The 19,986-nt window shown below is 47.6% G+C and overlaps 1 protein-coding gene across 1 annotated transcript in view; it reads left to right on the forward strand.

The window, feature by feature from the left end:
- Lpcat1 (lysophosphatidylcholine acyltransferase 1) overlaps positions 1-19,986 on the forward strand; it is a 50,046-nt gene that overhangs the window by 22,589 nt on the left and 7,471 nt on the right. Inside the window, exons 3-9 of the mRNA XM_048458836.3 lie at positions 2,964-3,178; positions 9,124-9,236; positions 10,420-10,480; positions 12,812-12,870; positions 14,857-14,891; positions 16,256-16,310; positions 18,703-18,785. Of these exons, the coding sequence (XP_048314793.2) occupies positions 2,964-3,178; positions 9,124-9,236; positions 10,420-10,480; positions 12,812-12,870; positions 14,857-14,891; positions 16,256-16,310; positions 18,703-18,785 (621 nt within the window). The remainder of the gene's footprint in view (positions 1-2,963; positions 3,179-9,123; positions 9,237-10,419; positions 10,481-12,811; positions 12,871-14,856; positions 14,892-16,255; positions 16,311-18,702; positions 18,786-19,986) is intronic.

Raw genomic sequence — 19,986 nt, forward strand, 5'->3', positions numbered from 1 at the left:
CCGTGTAGGTATTGGAATATGTGTGTACAGGTGTGTTAGAGTGTGAACATATATGGATGTGCTTGTTGTACTATATATGTATGTAGATAAGAGCTTGCAAGTGTGTAATGCTGAAATGTGCATATGTATAGGGTGCATTCATGGTAGAGTGTGCATGTATGTGCATGTTGGTGAGTATATGTGTAGGAAAGTACATGTGTACATGTATATGTACACAGATTAGATTATATGATTGTATATATAGGTTAGATTGTATATAGATAAATGTATATCTATGTTGAGAGTGTCATAGGTACAATATACACATATATACTGAACCTGCATGTACCGTCCTATGCCTCTTGAAACCCTAGACACCGTCATTCAGTATCTATGGGAACTAAGTATGTTTGTGGCCCTGGGTGCTCATGGGTGCTTCTGACTCCTGAAAGAAGACGTAGTAATGAGCTTTGCAGTTAGAGTGGCACAGAATTAGGAAAAAGCGGGGTTTAAAATAACTGACTGCAGAGTCATCGAAGTTCTGCTGAGTTACTACAGCAGATCCATTCAGACTCAGACGGTGTTACGTTCGTGCAGCAAAGCTGTTGTGAACAGATTGATGTTAAAGACGACTTTTTTTTTCCTGGATGAAGTTGGTAGCATTCAGACATTCTTTAAAACCTCGGGCTTTCAGTGACTGACACGGGTTTACAAAAGATGCTTATTTTAAGTTACTTTCAATGCACAGTGTCATAAAAATCATACTGCTGCCTTTTGGTAGTACTGACTCCTAAACTGGTGGTTCTACCCACCAGAGCAAGTACAGGGGTGGGCCAGGCAGCTAGCAATCCAGGTCCTCCAGCCTCTGCTCCTCAGCCCACAGGCAGCTCCTGGGTTAATAGGGTTAATAAGTTAACCATGAGATTGGAGGACCGACTACCCCCACCCTCAGAGAGGAGCCCCACATCCTGGGTCTGAATACAGCTTCCTCTGTGTGCAGAAGCACAGCCACATCCTATGATTTAAAGTTTGTAAATTACACACATTCTTTGATTTGCATTTGGAATGTAGCCTTCGGGTTTTTTTCCCCCTTCAGTTTCAATATCTCCTTTTCTTTCTTGTGGCAGAAAGAGAGTCAAAACCCCAAATTCAGCCTCAGTTCTGCAAGCCCCATGGTCAGGCCACACTGTGGGGTGGTGCTTACCTCCTGGGGCATCCAAATGATCCACTGTTTGGTCTGTTGTTGTTGTTGTTGTTGCTGTTAAAGAAGAACTTTCTGGAGCGTCAGGTTCTCTTCCCAGAAAGAGGGTTTGCAGGTGGAACTCAGACTAATTGACTAACCCCTGACAACCAGCTTGCTCTCCCTTGCCTGGCTTTCGGATTGGCTGAAGTATAGCATGTATGCCCTCCTGGAGAGTGTTGGTCTGCACCTGTGTTTGGAGGCAAACAGCTTATTTTCAGAATCTTCCCTTCATCCTATGCCCAACGCCCCAGGTCTTCTTCAGCACTGAGTAAGCTATGTAGCCCGTATTCCATCTCTCTTCTCCTTCATGTTCCTGTAGCTTTCTTTCCTGGCCTTTCCTTGACCTCCAACTTCTTTGCCCAGAGCTCAGTGTCCTCCTTGCCCACTGTGGCAGTATCACCTTCACTGAGGGTCTTCACCTTCACTGAGCCCACAAGGTCGACCTCCATTCTTACCATCAGCCTGTGACATCCAGCCCCTCCCCCATGTGTCCCCCATGCTATGAGGGCAGAAGGGCATTGCTGTCAACAAGATTGCAGGGTGATGATGATGGTACTTACTTTCCAGCTCCCCTCTTCCTTTTGCCCTCCCAGGACCAACTCCTGTGCCAGTGCGAGCACCCACAGCTCCACTTCCCCATTCTCTGCAGTCTCTTCCTTCTCAGTCACTGTACATTTTATTTTTGTACTTTTTATTGTAAGCCCATCTAGAAGTGTCCAGCTGACATTGAGAAATGTGTACCCACACCTCACACCGTCCCTAGAAATAGAACCTTGAGTCTGCTCCCCAGTGTCTCATTGTAACTACAGCAGCTGCTCATTCTCCGAGTAAGCAAAGGTCTTTCCAAGGTGACCCCTCCAGGGGCTCTGTAGTCAACAGTGATTGGCCTCGACTTAGATCTGCTGGGGCTCCTCTCACAGAACCTCCAGGGGAGTTGGCACTTTGGGAAAGTCAAGGAACAGGGCTTTGGGCTCTTTTTTCCCCTGTGTTTTTAATCACCCGGTTAGCCCATAGTCAGTGATATCTGGTGTGTTTTGCAACAAGTCTCCTTTGGGGACCAAACCCCTCCCAGGGCTGTCCATGCTTCATGTCACTGCAGGGGTGTCCTGAGAGGTGTCTGAGTGGCGACTGAGGTTTGTTGTGGGTGAGGAGAAAGGAAAATACCAGGGTTGAATGCCTGAATTCTCATGTGTTTAAAAAGTACATCGTAGGAAACCAAGATGGATGACCTCAGCCAGTTCTTTTTCATTTACATTCATGGCCATCTAGGTCTTTCCAAAAGCTGTATTGATTCATGTGGTCAGCCTCCAAGATAGGGAGACCTGTGAGGTCTAGAAGGCTCACCAGGATACTGCCTTTGCTCTCAGCTGCTTAGCATGCAGCTTCTAATGGTGGGTGCTCTGATGGTCTGTCTACTCATGCACGACTGAGTGCTCACCTGAGCTGCTGATATCTAAAGTGTGGGTGTCTTTGACCTTGGCGTGTGATCCGCTGTCAATGCCGAATAGCTGTGCCCGCTTGTAAGATGCTGTGTGGTGGAAAAAACCCTTCAGTTGTTTGTCAGAGGTGGGAGCCGTTGGCTGTGGGTGCCTCCAGATTCAAGCACACAGTTCTCCTCTCAGGGCATTTCCTGCAGTAGCCTTCAATGCCCCACTACCAAGACCCCCAGCATCATTTTCCCATGCCCCCTGCATGCCCATGTCGTGACAGGAACCGGATTGACGTTGCCTATCTCTTACAGGGTTGTGGACTTCCTACTCAAGGCCATTATGCGCACCATGTGGTTTGCGGGCGGATTCCACCGTGTGGCCGTGAAGGGGCGGCAGGCCCTGCCTACGGAGGCTGCCATCCTCACGCTGGCTCCACATTCCTCCTACTTTGACGCCATCCCTGTCACCATGACCATGTCCTCCATTGTGATGAAGGCGGAGAGCAGAGACATCCCAATCTGGGGAAGTGAGTGAGAACACTTGAGAGTGGATGAGCCCCCGGGAATGGGTGAGACTATGGGAGTGAGTGAACCTTCTGAGAGCAGGTAAAACTTCAGGGGTGCATGAGCAAGGAGACCCTGAGAGTGGGTAAGACGCCTCCCTGGTGACAGGTCCCTTCAGGCTACATGCCATCACACAACATTGTGGTTCCCCGGTAGCATGAGCTTCTGTGGGTTTTATCAGTGCCTGTATGTCCTCCAGTACTGTCAAGTGCAGACATCCATGTCCAAGGTCTGTCTGGTAAGCCTGTGTTTCCTGTATCACAGGGCAGTTCAGGGTCTCTTGAGCTTCTGGAAAGCCTGCTCCTGAGTACCAGTGACTCCCACAGGAATAACAGTGTCTTGGGATTGCTGATCGGATCACAAATCTTGCGTGCTTTGATGTAGCACAAGGTCTTTCTCTAGGGACCACAAGTCCAAGGTCATAGTGTGTGCCAAAGGGATCCCTCCAGAAGCTCCATGGGAGATGTCCTGTCTCACTGGTTACATGGCCAGCTTTCCCCTGTTCCCCATCTGTGTTTGTCTTAGCTAAGAGCAATGCCAGTGGATAGCCCACGATAGCCTCATTTTAAGATCCATGATTTCATCTACATAGACTTTTTGTCTGAAAGGCTGTGTTTACAGGGTCTAGTGTTAAGGCATAGAGAGAACACAGTATTGACATGCAATTGCTTTTCACACTCTGGCTCGCCTCCTTTGTGGTTCCCAGGCATCTCAGTGGATGATGTGGGGTTGGGGGGACAGTGTAGGGTGGTTACTGGGTATTGTGGTTATTGTGGTGGCTGTGGTATCCTTGAAGAGCAGTGGAAGGAGCAGAGTTCAGCCTGACACCTGTGGTCAAAGAGCCACAGCTCTGTACCCACATCTTGACAAATAAATAAGAAGAGAAGACGTGGCGGAAAGGCTCTAGTCTTTGTTCTGAAGCTTTGCTCTGGTGTCTGGACACTCTGCTGGGGTAGCTCTGTGGGTCTCACGACACTACGGGGCATAGTTTTGTATCTCCCAGACTGTATGGGCCCCGGGAGTGTCGTCTGAAAACAGAGGTGCCCTTGCTGTGATGAAACACCATGACCAAAAGCAGCCTGGAGAGGAAAGACTTTATTTCAGCTTACACTTAAACATCTCAACCTATCACTGAAGGAAGTCAAAGCAGGAGCTCAAGTCAAGGTAGAGAACTGAAGCAGAGACCATGAAGGAGTACTGCTTACTGGTTAGATCTTCATGCCTTGCTCAGCCTTATTTTTTTATATATACACCCCAGAACTACCTGCCCAGAGGCAGCCCCACTCAGAATGGAATGGGCCCTCCCACATCAATCATTAAATTAATGACTGGCTTGCCCAGAGGCCAAGCTGGTGCTGGCATTTTCTCTCTGAGGTTCCCCTCTCCGCAAGTGGCTTGAGCTTCTGTCAGGTTGTCATAAAACATCCAGTGTCCCTGGTATCCCAATCTCTCTGTACATACAAGACTTCTGCTCTGTGAGAGACCTCTGAAATCTTGAGGTATATTTACCTGGGAGTTGGGCAGAAGAAAGGATGTGGCCATCACTCTAGACTGACGCTTCTGGTGTGACCCTGACCCAGATGTCTGTCCTAGAATAAGCATAGAAACAGCCTGCTGACACTTGGCCAGATTATGAGGAAAAGTTTATCCCAGCTACCTAAGGGCACTAGAACTTATGTGTATGTCTATAACGAGGGTTCTGTCCTCACCTTCATCTCCTTCTCCTTTTGCTGGTGAGCAAGCATTCTCTCCATTGCATATGGAAACATTAAGGAACTGGCTGATAGCCACGGGGAAGCAGGTGGTCAAGAAGACTAGAACCCAGGCCGATGGCAGCAAGGTCCCCAGCCCCAGATCAACCCCTTCCCTCACCTGTGCCTGTGACTTTTCAGAGGCACCTGTGTCTAAGTGCGCTACAAACATGGCCTCCACAGCCCATGTGCATCCCATCTGAGAGATGTGGTCATTCCTTTCCATGGGAAATGTGAATCTTCACCATGGGTTCAGGTAACACTGTGGTCAGTATCCTGTACCAAGTGCTCCAAGGCTCATAGACCCTGAATGAATTCTTCCGTGCACAGGGTGCTGGTAGAGAGTGGCGCATTTGGAGGGGAAGAAACTAGGCTGGGGTTCGACTAGGGGTTTGCAGTTTGTTCAGAGTACCAGATGAGAGCACCTCATCTCTGTCAGGCATCACGCTTAGTCTCCTGATCGAGATAGCCAGGACTCTGCAGAGATGCCAAGCTGGAAGGCAGAAGGCGGGGCCGTACGTAGCCCTGTACCGGGAGTAGCACAATAGATCCTGAGGACATTGGTTATGAAACAGCTCTGCGCGAACATGGTCACTTCCCTTCTTGACGAGGTTCCTGGAGGGAAGCTGAGCTATTTGGGTCATAGACTGTAGATTTTATCAGTCTGATTGTCAAATAAAGAATACTCCACATGCCTGAAAAGTTGGGTTGAATTCCAAGAATTTTTTGGACGCTAGATGAGGTTGTAATTGACAGATAGGTGCTCCACCTCGATAACCCTGAATGGTGTCACAAGTCTCAAATGTCACTGCATGTGGCCCTGGCAAGGCTCCAGGTGGCTGTTGGGTTTTATAGAATTATTATCACTGTGTACAGAGGTTCTTCCTGTAGTGAGTACATTTCCTGCTCCACAGAGTGAATGGTGGTGGCAAGATTATCAGAAATGTTCATTATCCAAGTCCAGTGATGTGTGCCTGTAATCCCAGCACTCTTAAAACTGAGGCAGGAGGATCCGTTGAGCCCTGGCTAGAGCATTGAGACCCTGTCTCTAGAGGGAGAGGAATATTGATTAAGTTCCAAATGTAGCTCATCTCAGTTGATTCCTTACTCAGCTAGCTACCATTGAAGGCAACGTGCCACATTAAGTACTGTCCTGGGCATGCAGCGAAGGGTCCTCTTTACCCCTCGAGAACCCAGGACGTGTTCTGGTTCCTATCTCAGAGCAGGCTTAGGTAGGCAATGGCCTGTCCCAACTTGCAGCCCTTCTTTGGAACCCTGTGACAGACAGCTCCTAACTCTGTTGAAGAGATGAATGTTGAAAATACTTGTAGTGTTTTTCATATTTAGGTCTGTCAGGAGTGTGACCAACCTTACACCTTTTCCTGTCTCTACCTTGTCAGAATTCTGTGAGTCAACTTTATGTGTCTTAGTTAGGGTTAAGGTTGTTCGTGCTGTGATAAAACCCCATTACCAAAAGCAACTTGAGGAAGAAAGGCTTAATTTCAGCTTGCGCTCTTGGTAACTGACCATCACCTAGGGAAGTCAGTGAGGCAGAAATCTGGAGGCAGAAGCCATGGAGGAGTGCTGCTTACTGCATTGATCCCCATGGTTTGCGCAGCCTGCTCCAACAGGGTGCTGGGCCCTCCCGCATCAATCATTCATAAGAAAATGCCCATGTGCCCCACAAACTTCAGGGCAATTTTCCCCCAAGACAGGGCTTCTCTGTGTAGTCCTGGCTGTCCTGGAACTTACTCTGTAGACCAGGCTGGCCTCAAACTCAGAAAACCACCTGCCTCTACTTTCTGGGTCCTGGGATAAAGGTGTGCACCACCACCACCTGCCTTGGACAGGTGGCAAGTCGTATCGACCAGTACTCATTCATACATTGAACTGGCCAAGTGATATCTGGAAGTAAAACGCTAAGGGAATGCCATCGCAGGTTTGTTGGGACTTCCAGCAAGGTTGTGTTGACCGTTTGCAGATCATGGCCTACTGCCAGGGAGCTGTGGGCTTTCCCTTCCCGTCTTTAGGAGCAACTTGTCCATCAGGGTCCAGAATCATTTTGTCTGATGGGAGGAGGTTTATCCAGGGAGGTTTATCCCTCAAAGATAACATCCTGGGTGCCCAGATGATCACTGTTACCTTCTCCCATCCTTGGAACCTTTCTTGCCTCCCTGTATCCATCCTCAGATTCATGAAAAGACCGGAAGGCATCTTCCTGTTGTGTGATGTTTTACTCTTTTGAGGGGCCCACCACCCAACTCACAGATAAATTATAAATTACACATGGAGGCTTATTCTTAATTATGAATATCCAGCCTTAGCTTGGCTTGTTTCTTGCCAGCTTTTCTTAAATTATCCCAACTATCTTTTGTCTCTGGGCTTTTACCTTTCTCTCTTTATACCTTTCTTTACTTTTTTCTCCATGGCTTGCTGTGTAGCTGGGTGGCTGGCTCCTAGCATCCTCCTGTCTTTCTCTTGCTCCTCTTCTTTCTCATTTTTTCTTCTATTTATCCTCTCTGCCTGCCAGACCCACCTACCCTTGCTCCTGCCTCGCTGTCAGCCTTTCAGCACTTTACTGGGACCATCAGGTGTTTTAGACAGGCAAAGAACCACAGCTTCACAGAGTTAAGCAAATGCCACATAAACTAAAGCAACACACTTAAAATGATATTCCCCAACATCTTCCGCTATCCGAGACAGTTTTCTTATCCTTGCCGTCATAGACACAGAAAGTTTCTGTGCTCAGCCCCATAAAATACACTACACAGCAAGACCAGGTGAGCCCCAGCACCTCTAGGAAGGTGATGGCATTTTACAGAAAGGCAGATAAGGTCGGGATTCGCAGCCTGCTGGGCGGGTTCTGTCATTCCTCTTCCCTTTGACTCTCAAAGTCATTTTAGAAACCGTCATGAAGTTGACAGAAAAGGATTGTTAGAATGACAAAAACAGCAAAATGATTCAAGACCTATAAAGACATGTCACTGCCCGTGTGTTTGGCTCTTTGGAAGAGTTATATGAAAACACAGTGGCTTATTACAAGATTGAAGGGATTTTCTCTTTTTTTCTTCCTTCTTTTTTTTTAAAATTGTTTTCTTTGCTTTTTTGAAAACCACCTAGAAAGAATCACAAAATAATCTTTTCAAGTCTCAAAATGATTTACAAAAGAACCTACCGCTAAAATGGTCCTGGGAGATCAGCTATAGCTGCCTGTTTCTTGCTCCATTTTTCCTCAGAACATGGACTTACCAGAGGGTAGTTCATGTTAAAACTTCTTCATAGCTTTTTTTTTGAGTACTATCCTATTTTTACATGGTCTTACTTTGGTGGTCCCCAACATTTTGATCAATTGAGCCCTGCAAGTCATGACCATATAAGTGCCTTGAACCTAGACCAAATGTAGAGACCCTGTGACTGCAAGTTAAGACCATATAAGTGCCTTGAACCTAGACCAAATGTAGAGACACTGTGATGTCGCGATTACTCCAGGACTGTGTATGATCTCTAGGGTCCTTGCAGCAAAGAAGCAACAAGAGCCTGTTCTCGCCACTCCAGAAGCTAGAGGTCTAAGAGGAGGGCATTGGCAGCCGAGCACATGGTGGCAGCTGGCAGTCCTTGATACTCTCAGGCTTGCAGGACATAGCATCCTTCCTTGTCATGCAACCTTTTCTTCCCCTGCCTCTGTTCTCTTACAAGGACTTCATTTGTTCATTAGGACCACCCTAGTTAAGGTGATACCATGTGAACTTGATTATCTGCAAACCTCTCCAGTTAGGGTCACATTCCCAGGTGCCAGGAGTTAGGGCTTCATTCTTGACTTTCAGGAAGGCAAGTTCAGCCAACAGTGGGGTCCAGGAGCACTTGAATCTCCTTGTTCTGCTAATACAACGACAGCAGATCGTCTGTTTTGGTAGTGTTAGGTTTCCAGTGTGTCCTGTGTGTCCTAGCTGATGGTCTCATGGACTATATTGCTCCTCCAGGGTACTTAGGTTCTGGGAGTTCACTGGAAGGTCGCTCACCCTCCAGGCAACAGCATGACCTAGGGAGGTAGGTGTCTTTCTTTGGGGTTTGCAGCTCACTCTGGCCCCTGAGAGGTATTTGTTCTAACCCTGTGGTTGGAAGCTATGGATGCTGACAACCTGTCTTACCTCCTACAGCTCTGATAAGGTACATTCGGCCAGTGTTTGTGTCCCGGTCTGACCAGGACTCTCGAAGGAAAACAGTGGAGGAGATCAAGCGCCGGGCACAGTCGGATGGAAAGTGGCCTCAGGTAGAACTGTCCTGCTTGCTTTTATGGGCTTCCAGAAGATGTGTAATTTGAGAATGGGAGGAAGAGGAAACCACAAAGCCTGCCATGTCCCTCTCTGGTGCTGAAGTCGACATTGTTCTGTTTGTGTTTGGGGAGTGTGTGCATCTGAAACTATACTTGATGTTGGGCACTTTGGGTTTCAGTGTCTGGGCTTAAATGAAAATAGATTCCCTCAAGTGTCCACTTGTTTCATTGTGTGGGGTAATGCCTTGCTGGTTGTCCTGGATATGGTCTACTTTTCAAATTAACTGTGAGCCTGAGGAATTCAGCATTTCCAGATCCTGGACTGAGCCTCTTGTCCTGTTGTCTGTCTCCTACCTCTGCATCCATAAGGCTTGCCTTTGCCCGTGGCCCCCGTAAGCCTGAGATGCCTTGATGTCACTCATGTTCAGTTTTTTTCTTTCCACTTGAGCCAACAGGTAGAGGTGGCGATTTTGCAGGATGCCCTGTGGTGCTCAAAAACTCTGCAGATCTGGCGCTTAGGACCTGTGCCCACAGGCAACCTCTAGTGAGGCTTCTGGCTTGTAAAATGTGGCCAGTGTTCCCACTCCCCCCCCCCCACACACACACACACAGGAGTTGCTCCCTCTTCTCCAAGGAGCTTACCTGTGTTCCTTAGGCATGCCCACTGACTCCATCCAGCCTCCTCAATGGATCACCTCATCAGGGCTCAGATCTGAAAGCTATATGAGCTGTGCTTTCCAGCATGGGGAGTTTTAGTTTGTATATTCTGCCTTGACCAGTGAGTCAGCCATTGGCATGTCCACGAGGACAGGAGTTTCTTCACTCTGTAGTTGTGGCCAATGGCTGCACAGTTTCCTGCTTGTTCCCAATGTCCCCATTCCTCATGATGTGGTCCCTCATCAGTGCCTCCACTCTTGGCTTCCGTTCTCTCCTATGATATATGTGTGACTAAGAACTGTGGTGTCCTTCACTGCTCCTTACTTTGTGCTTATAGCATGTTTCATTTCACACCTCCTGTTCCCAACCCTGGGGGGGGGGCTTCATGAAGACCATCCCCTTGCTAGGAGCCATAGTCTAAAAATATGTTAGTAATAGAAAAAACACATTGGTAGGTGGGCTTCTGTGGACTCTGGATTTAATTAAGTCCTCTGATTTAATGCTGTCTTTTTCCTATTTTAAGATAATGATTTTTCCAGAAGGAACATGTACAAATAGGACCTGCCTCATTACCTTCAAACCTGGTATGTAGTTTTTTTTTCATTTGTTTATTTTGTTTTGTTTTTATCTTTGTCAAAAAGAGGAAACCAGGCATGACTTTTAAAGTAATGGTATCCATGGTAATGGAAATCTTTGTTGTCTTTTATGACAAGTTCTTAGAGGCATTTCCAGAAGTCACAGGAAAGTCTCGGGGTCTGAGCCAAGAACTGGAGTGTTTGCAGGAGGATGAGGAGATTATGAAGGCAGTGACTATCATGAGGTGATAATGTTGGCCTGAGCTCTGAGTTCCTGACCAGTGAGGCCCTGATGTGTTGAGATCTCTTTGCCCTCTGGCCCATAAGGTGCCCTGGGCCCTGGAAGCTTCTATTGATATTAGAGATCTGCCAGCCTGTAGCTTGCTCTTAGGTTGCAAAGCGTTGAAAGCTGTTTCCACCGCCACAAGAGAACAACACTCTTTCTCCATGGGCATGAGCAGTGACCCATCAGCTGGGACACCCCCTCATGGCACTCCCCAAGCCCAGCATTGGGATTGAGCTCCTGGCTTTAGCAGCAGAGTTGTGATGATGGGGTACAAAGTCCACTCCTGACTCTGCCTAGTTAGAGTTCTGTATACCCCGGGAGGTGTAAAAGGTTTACCCATTGATCCTGCCGTAGCTCTTAGTACTGTTAAGAGGAGGGTGGGACTCATAAACTCTTTGCATGGGGTATACACACCATCTCCCACAGACTAGGTCACCCTGGGTACAGCTGATAGTATTCTGCTCTGGGCCACATCCGACTGCCCTGTCTTTGAGGTTTTCCAGCTTCATGGTCTTTCCATTCTTTTTAGTGCTGCATGGTAATCCAGAGTCTTCCACCTCCCCAGGCCACCCTTTTGTTCTGTCCGTGTGCACACGACTGAGCCCTCCCTTTCTTGACATAGTAGTAGCAACTTTGATGGGCAGAGATACAGTGCAAGAAAGTGAAATCTTTCTCTCAATGTGCCCTGGGTTGCTCTTTCTAAAATACACTTAGCAGCTAAGGGAGCACATGGTGGCCAAGACAAGCCTGGCTGCAGGAGAAAGTCCTTAACCCACCTCACTTGGACTCCTCACCCTGGTTATGGCCCATAAAGGCCCCCAACCAGGCCATGTCCCCAAGGCCATGGGCAGAGAATAAATGAGAGCCTCCCCAAGGGCAACACACATCATGGGGAGGAGGAGGTTGTATGTTGTATGCTACGGTTACCAACCAGCACTAACTGTGGTGTCCAGATATGGTTCACTCCCTAGACACCTGCTGTTTATTCAGTTCTGGACCAGTGTCCAACCAACTTCCATACTCCGTGACACACATGAAACCTCCGTGTGACCTCAACTTTTGTGCTTTGGAGTCTGGGAAGAGCCATCACCTCCTGTAGGTTGGTTAATTGCTGCTTAGGTGCATGATGCCAGCCAGCTCAGCCCCTATTTCTCCCTCCTTCTACTTGCCTTCATGGCCATGCATGTTCAGATGCACACATTCACCCAGATTCCAAGACTGGAATGTTGGTGTGCAGATTTTTCCAGGGGTACAGAAATCCTAAACCAGGGCCATCACCATGGCCCTGAACTAAGGAATAGAGGGGTGTCTGGAACAACCAGAGAACGTCCCTCTAGGACGTTCCCCTCCCAGGATGGTCACACACCACTGATGAACACTGATTCCCATGAGACTCTGCGCTGGTCCAGGCCCCTTGGCCAGGTCCATCCCCCATGTCTGGGTGCTTCTGACACCTTGGTTTTCAGAGGTGTGCGCCTTCAAACAGCCATTTTTAAATAGAATAGAACTTTATAACCCAGGCTTGTCAACTCATCAGGGAATGCATAGCCAGGATATAGATAGGATAGGAGCCTGGCAGAGCAATCCTGGGGCCTCTCAGGTGATATTTCTCCAGTGCACAGACAGAGGCTTGTCACAGGTGGGGACAGGGCTTGACTAGAACGTCCTACCCCAGGTGAGACAAGGTGTGCCTCATCCTGCTTAGTGCCCTACCCCAGATGCAGGACACGAGCAGTGTGTAGAAACCAAGGTCAACAGAGCAGACCTGTGGAGAAGGGTTCTGAGGACCAGAGGTATAGACACAGTGGAGACCCTCACCTTCTGTCTCAGTCTGTTTATTTAATGGCTGTCATACTGCACAGCAATTCCTCTCTTCATGGGCCGTGCAGGGAGGGTGTAGGAAATAACCCAGGAACCCAAAGAATGTCTTCACTGACCTGGAAGGCTGGCACAGAAAAGCTGTTTTTACTAAGGCCAGCAAAAGGACCACAGCTAGGTCCCACCTTCCCATGCTTCCTGTTGCCAGCAGTGAGACCCTGTATTTTCCTTGGCAGGTGCGTTCATTCCTGGAGTTCCTGTCCAGCCTGTGGTGCTACGCTACCCAAACAAACTGGTAAGTCATGTTCTTCTGGGACATGTGTTCAGTGAGGGGGGGTCAGGAGAAATGAGAGCTGGGTAGGTGTTTTGGTTGTATCTGAATTGCCATATCTGTATGTCCTTTGTCCATGGACAGTAGTTAAGAGAACAGTCGGCATCATCACATGGCCTCAGCCCAGAGAGGGAGGGGCAGGCTCAGCAGGTAGAATCCCAAGTGTCAGCCAGCTCCGTGGTGTATTCATGACAGTTCTAGAATAGTCTCAGCATTGGCACACAGAGTTCCACCTTTTACAGGCCCTGAAGCAGTGCCCTGCTCCATGACCCATCCCAGCTTTTAGTAAGACCCTACACAGACAGTCCTCAGAAGCTCCCAAAGCCTGGCTCCCTCTGGGCTGTTTTAAAATCCAGGGCTGCTTACATTCTAGAAGACTGAGCGGTAGGTAAGGAACCCGGTAACTTTGTTGTGCCCCCTCTGCTCTAGTTGGAAGTCTCGTTAACTTGTTTTAAAGAAACAAGATAAGACAGGACAGTTGGTCCCAGAGCTCCTGGGTAACCTGGAAGGACCCCAGCTCAGAGGAGGGAAGATTCCAGACGAGGGAGGCCTCAGAGCCGGTTTTGCCACTGGGCCTTTCTCCCAAGTGTCTTTAATACTCTCCCAGTCCCCAGGGACAGGCATGAGGGCCCCGCCTGTTTCACAGATGCCAGCCACAGTCTCTCGCTTCTGTTATGACTTTTGGAGCAGGTGTTCTCTGTCTTGATGACTTCCACAGTTAGAAATGGCCAGTCTATGAATGTGAGCCCCAGGGACCTGAGTTGGAATGAGGCACACATAGTATTTCTTAGTGGAAATAGCAAGGTGGGGGTGCTTACCACAGTGGGCTCTCCCTGTCTCCAACAGTCGATTACTGTGACAACAGAGGAAACCTCTCAGCTCACAACCTAGTGGCAGCAATGTAGGCAGTTCATGGACACAAATGCCTGCCTGCCTGTGTGGGAACCAGGCCTGCTTGCCTGAGGCAAATGCAGAGGCAGTGGAAGCCCTCTGGACCATCAGTTACTAAAACTAACAGATTGGATGACTCTGTCATGTACTGCTGAACCACGGAAGAGTCCATTTCCTGTCAGCTTCCTGAGGAAGGCCCTGCCCTCTGCTGGGCGTCAGCACACCCAGGAATAGAGTGGCCTGCCAGCCTGTTTGTGGGAGTGAGGTTTCCATTCTGAGTTGATTCGTCAGCCTGGTGAGGCCATAATCCTCACTGGTCCCCCTAGAATCTTGGAAGTTTGGTTATCAGAGAAGCAGGAAGCTTGCCTGTGTTCATGTTTCGAAGGTTTGTGTGAGCATCCTCAGCTGTGTAGCTGCAGGATGCACCACTGCCAGAGTTCTGAGCACAGAGTCTGCCCAGGGAGCCAAACCAGGGTAGCAAGAGGTTGAAGATGGCAAAGGAAAGAAACCATGTGAGGTGCTTATGTAGCTCCTGTGAAAATGTTTGATGTAACTGCTAAGGTAATTTCTGAAATCCTTCTGGGCACACATACAGTGAGGTAGCTAAGTCCACTGGTGACAGGACCCTCCTTCAAAGCTCCTGGGAGGAGCATGCATGTGGTAGTCATGGTTGGATGTTTGGGTGCAGATGCAGCCGTGGAATGAGGCTGTAGTGAGATCATGTGATCAGGTCCAGGCAGACCTTGCCCGAGGAAGCATCTTAGAGTGGGCAGGTGACACTGAAGACTTGGGAAGTACAGGCTGGAACACTGGAGAGGGGTAGTGGGTACCAACCCTACTTAGGCCACTGTTAGAATTGGCAGCCTCAGAGGTGCAACAAAAAAGATGGCCGTTTAAGAGACTGGGTTATTGAGGGCCCTGGAACCCAGGGCACTAGCTGCTTTTACTCTGGCTATATTTAAATGTAGGAGGAAAACAGCTCTGCATCCCTGGGCTGGATAAAGATGGCCCTCATATGATCTGGCTCTATTTTTGATTCATCTGCTTCCTCACTTCCAGGACACCATCACATGGACGTGGCAAGGACCCGGAGCGTAAGTTGGCCCCCGTGTCATCCGGTCTGTCCTCTCATTCTGTGGATGCACAGACCCCATGTCATCCTGTCTGTCCTCTCATTCTGTGGATGCACAGACCCCATGTCATCCTGTCTGTCCTCTCATTCTGTGGCTGCACAGACCTCTGGTGACTCCCTGTGCCCTCCTTGCTTTTGCAAATGTGAAAATTACTCTTGACAGCAATTAGGGTCGGCCCATCGTGAAAAAAACTACGTGTTCCTGTGTGGCTATGTAATTAACTCCTGGATTTTGGGGACATAAGTTCCTCGATACCAGCACCGTGGGAATATAACTGAGCCCTTCCCTTACCCATCTAATACACCTAGTACTCTCCGTCTAGCAGCACTTGGTGTTTGGGGATGGGGACTTTTGTGTATAGGCAGTAGGATTCAGGGGGTGCTAGGTGAGGGAGGCCTTCTAGAGTTAGTATCCTTATCCTTCCGGAACAGACACAAGGAATCAGTTGTACTGTGATTATAAAGCCCATGGAATAAGAGAAACAAAAACTACAGCAGTCGAACTAGGGACACCAGGCTGTCAAGGCATCCCATAATACTGGAGCTGACTTTTGTGTGCAGAAAGGAGGAGCCAGTCAGGGTTAAAACTGCCTCAAAGGCTGCAGGGAGGAAGTGAAATCAGGTACCAGCCCCTCCCAAGCCTTTCAAGGTATTTGTTGCACTTGCTGGGGAAGTGCCCCTGCAGTGACAGTCAGGCCACTACTTCTGAGGTTGGGTGGGGGATGGGTGGACTGGAAGGATTACTTGGAACTGGGCTCCAGTGTCTTGTCCTGTGTGCAGACTGGCATGTTGGGGCAGAAAAGGATTGGCTCAGAATTAGGGGGTGACTGACTGCCAGGAAGAGAGAAGAGAATGTGACCTCAGGGATGGGAACTCCAGGTAACTCTGTAATTCCATGCAGTACAACAAGTAACAGCAGTACTACTGAAGATCCAGGACCCTGGAAATCAGGCAAACAAGTCATAGTGTGACTTAAAGCTGAAAGTCTACCCTGCATACGTAGGGAGATGGGCATCCTGGAGACAAGGCTGTCAAAGCAGGAGGGCAAAGGAAGTGTTATGCCCTTCTAAAATAACCAAAGACCAAAGCAAATATCTAACCAGAAAAGTGAGATCTCTAGTTAATAAAATCATCTTATTACACTCTCTTTTTTTCTTACTTTCTTTTCTTGTCCTTTCAACTTTGTGGGGGCTCCCCTTTCTTCCAGGTTCACTGCCCAGCAGCACCTCCTAGAGGATCTGGGCAGAATTTAGAGTCGTTTAGCTACCAGAATTAGGAGCTTTACTTTTTAAACATGTTGTAAAATTACTCAATGCTGTTTTTAAGGTTGAAAATCCTGTGGCTCACTTTGTGCCAGTTTCAAAACCAGGTGGAAATTGAGGTGAGTGGACATAGTGTTATGTAGTATGCAGCATGGGTGGGGTGGGAGTGGGATCTAGCCAGGAATCAGTTCTGCTAAGGTTTGTGAGATACTGGGTTCCTTCAGGGTCTAAAATGATGCAGTGTTTGAACAGTATTAGACTTGGGAGCTGTGTGATACTGTGTCTCAGTATTACATTGGGATCTGTATGGATACAATGTTATACACTGACTGGGTTCTATGTTACAAAGTATTAACCTCAGTTGTGTGGATACAGTGTCACACAGTGTTACATTGGTATCTCTAAGAATATAGTGTTACAATAATGTTAACCTAGAATGGATACAATGTCATATAATGTTGCACAGGGTGTCTTTTTGGTTGCATATCATACAATGTTACACTGGAAAAGGCTTGATACATTGTTAAAAAAAACTATTAGACCAAGTGCTGTGTAGATAGTTACACAGTATCTAACCTATACAGATAATGTTACATATCTGTCCTTGAGTATCTTTTCATTTGTCTCAGTCTAAGAGGAACTTTTTGGTCACTTCTTCTCTGTGGCTTTATGTGCTTTGTGTTGTTTAAATATATTTGCATAGGATTTTTTTTTAAAGATTTGTTCATTTTTATTTTGTATGTATGAGTGTTTTCCTGTGTGTATGTGTGTATTGCCTACAGAGACCAGAGAGGTTGTCATATCCTCTAGAACTGGAGTTACAGAAGGTTGTTAGCTACCATAGGGACGTTAGGAAGGTTGTTAGCTACCATAGGGACGTTAGGAACAGACCCCCAGATCCTCTGAAAGAGCAACAAGTGTTCTTAACTGCTAAATCATCTCTTTAGCACCTGGGCAGAATTTTTAAAAATTAAAAGGAAACTAAATCTATCATTCGCTATTTAGGTGATTGCTATCTAGAGTTTATAAAACTGGTACATATAAATTTTCTTTTTGCTGGCCAGGCAGTGGTTGGTGGTGCACACCTTTAATCCCAGCATTCAGGAGGCAGAAGCAGGTGGACCTCTTGAATTTAGGCCTACATGATCTACAGAGTGAGTTCTAAGATAACCAGGACTACACAGAAAAACCCGTCTCACAAAACAAAAAGGGAAGAAGAGAGAGAGACCGAGACAGACCGACATTTTCTTTTTATCTTCATTACTACCTGATACCAATACAGCTAAATTTGAATGGCTAAATTTCATTCTGTTATCATCCTGTTTAGCATTGGTCATGGAATATAACCTACCCAGCTCTGAGCTGCTAGCAAGCTCCTAAGACCTAAATCTACACTCTTGGCTAAATTCAATAAACACAGTCATATATGTATAGTCTGTAGAACTTTCTCTGAGTGAAGGGAGTGGTGGTTTTGTAGGGGGTTTTGTTTATTTGTTCGGTTTTGGGGTTTTTTTTGGTTTGTTTGTTTTTCTCAAGAAAACATTCTAATGGGCCTGCATCTGAAATCAGAGATGAGTCATACATATCTTTGTATTTGGTGAAACAGCCTGCTCACTTGCAATAAGTACTGCAGAGCCATACAAAAGGACAGGTGAGCTACTGCTACAAAGAGCCTAGCCCAGAGAGTGTCGGTTCTGCTGCTCTGGATATTTTGGTAGCTTTTCTGTCAGCTGCCAGGAGAAAGCAGGACCAGGCCTGAGAAGGAGCATGATCTTGTTGTAGCTGGGACCCCTGTTTTGTGGGCAGGCCTGTTTCAGACATGGTCTCTCAGTTTAAAAAAAAGACTGAGAAAAGTCCTGCAATATGTTTTACATGCTCTTCTATGCATTACTGGTATGTGGTGCCAGTGTTAATGTGAGAGACTGTTGTAATTTTTAGGAATCTTTAAAATGTGACTGTGAAAGCATATGTATGCACATAGTTGGAACTGACAGGCTTTCAGGATGCCCCTATATTCCTAAATACCTTTATTTTAAGAATAGGAATCAGGCGTGGTCTTTTGCTCTTTCATGCTGGTAGACTTGGTATCTGCATGGGCCACTAAGTCGTTTAAAATGCTACGTTTTTGACTGGTTTATCACAGAGATGTAGTAGATGTTAGCTGCCAGGAGGGCTTCAGGTATAGAAACTGCAGAAGTACTGTCTTGTGTTATCCTCAACACAAAACTGTCAGTGAGGGATGGAGATGCTTGTGATCAGGAACTGGACATTGTGTCCTGGGACAATGGGTTCTCCAGGTTAGTAGCACTGGGCTGTACACTTTACAGGTAGGTGTGTATGTGTGTGCACAACCATTTGCACACATGCGTGTGTGCAGTGTGTACATTATGAGTGTGCGAGCATGTATGGGCGGGCTCTGCCTGTCTTAAAGCTGTCACAGTTATCGTTTATGATGACCGATGGAATCAGTATCTTGTATTAACAGAGATAACACAGTTTTTCTGTCCTTAGTTCCTGCCTGTGTATTGCCCTTCTGAGGAGGAGAAGAGAAATCCTGCCCTATATGCCAGCAATGTGCGGCGCGTCATGGCCAAGTGAGTGAGCAGCTCCAGTGGTGCTGGGGAAATGGGTTTGTACAAGAGTGAACAAGCAGGTCCTGCATATGCTAGCAGTGGAGTGTGCTCCGCCTTGGGTTTGTGTCTCCTCCTTTTATCTGATGGTGTTTTGACTTGTTTAACATTTAAAAGATGGTTAATCTTTGCTTCATTTCGCAAGTTTCAAACCTGCCATAGTCATCAGTGATCCTACTGTGTTTTCTGGGGCATGCACTGGCCTGGGCAGGTGTCAGCCTCAGGTCACAGCTTCCTAAGATGGTGAACTGTTTGCTGACACTCTCGCTCCCCCTGCTGGAGGAATCGTACTATCCGTGTGTTTAATCTCCTAGGGTGACCTGGGCCACCAGCTGACTCTTGGGCACGGTAGAGAATTTAAGCATTGTTTTTGCTTTCTGGTTCCGCTAGTCTGGACAACAATCGTGTTACCCGAGGTTCTCCCACCTTCTGAGCCCCATTTCCTATCCATGTACTTAAAACTAGGCTCCTGTACTCCTCATACACACCAGACAGGGATTACCCCACCACCACCACCACAGCCTCAAGTGGACAGCCTTGTTGCTCCCCTGAGGGACTGTGTACATGGAGCTGACCTCTAACCTCTGCCAGTGGCGCTCCAGGAACCTTTGAGGTTCCTCCACCTGGGAGTGTTCTGGGAGCACCTCTAATGAGCCTCCAGTGGTTCCTGCCTACTTCCTCCTCACGTCTCTTGACGGGCATACGCCCACGGTAGAGCTGGGTTGCTGACCTGCAGTTGACCACAGACAACTCTGAGCACATGCTAACTAAGGGTGTGCTCAATCCAGGCCAAGGTCCCTGCATTCCAGTCTTCCCCTGTGATGTGATCTGCTTTGGCGGTGAAAGGAAGGGAGTACATCTTTTAGAAATCAGCAAGTGATCGCCACCAAACATCATTGCCAGATTTTAACACCTGCTTAAGTCGGATTTCGAGGGATTTTAAGACGTTAATGCAGAAAACACAATACTCTCTTAAAGTTTCCAGTACCAGCCTTGGTTTTCCTCTCGTTGAGCAGGTCTGGTTGCCAGCAAGGTATGTGTGCCGCTGCTGCACCGTTAGGCGCACCAGTCCAGTGCCATGCTAGTCAGCATTGTGTTTCCTAGACCTCAGCTGAGTAGGACTGATGGGTACAGCTCTCCTTTTGCAAGATACTTTCTGGGTCCA

Source organism: Myodes glareolus, chromosome 15, assembly GCF_982192425.1.
Source record: "Myodes glareolus chromosome 15, mMyoGla1.1, whole genome shotgun sequence".
Lineage (NCBI taxonomy): Eukaryota > Metazoa > Chordata > Mammalia > Rodentia > Cricetidae > Myodes > Myodes glareolus.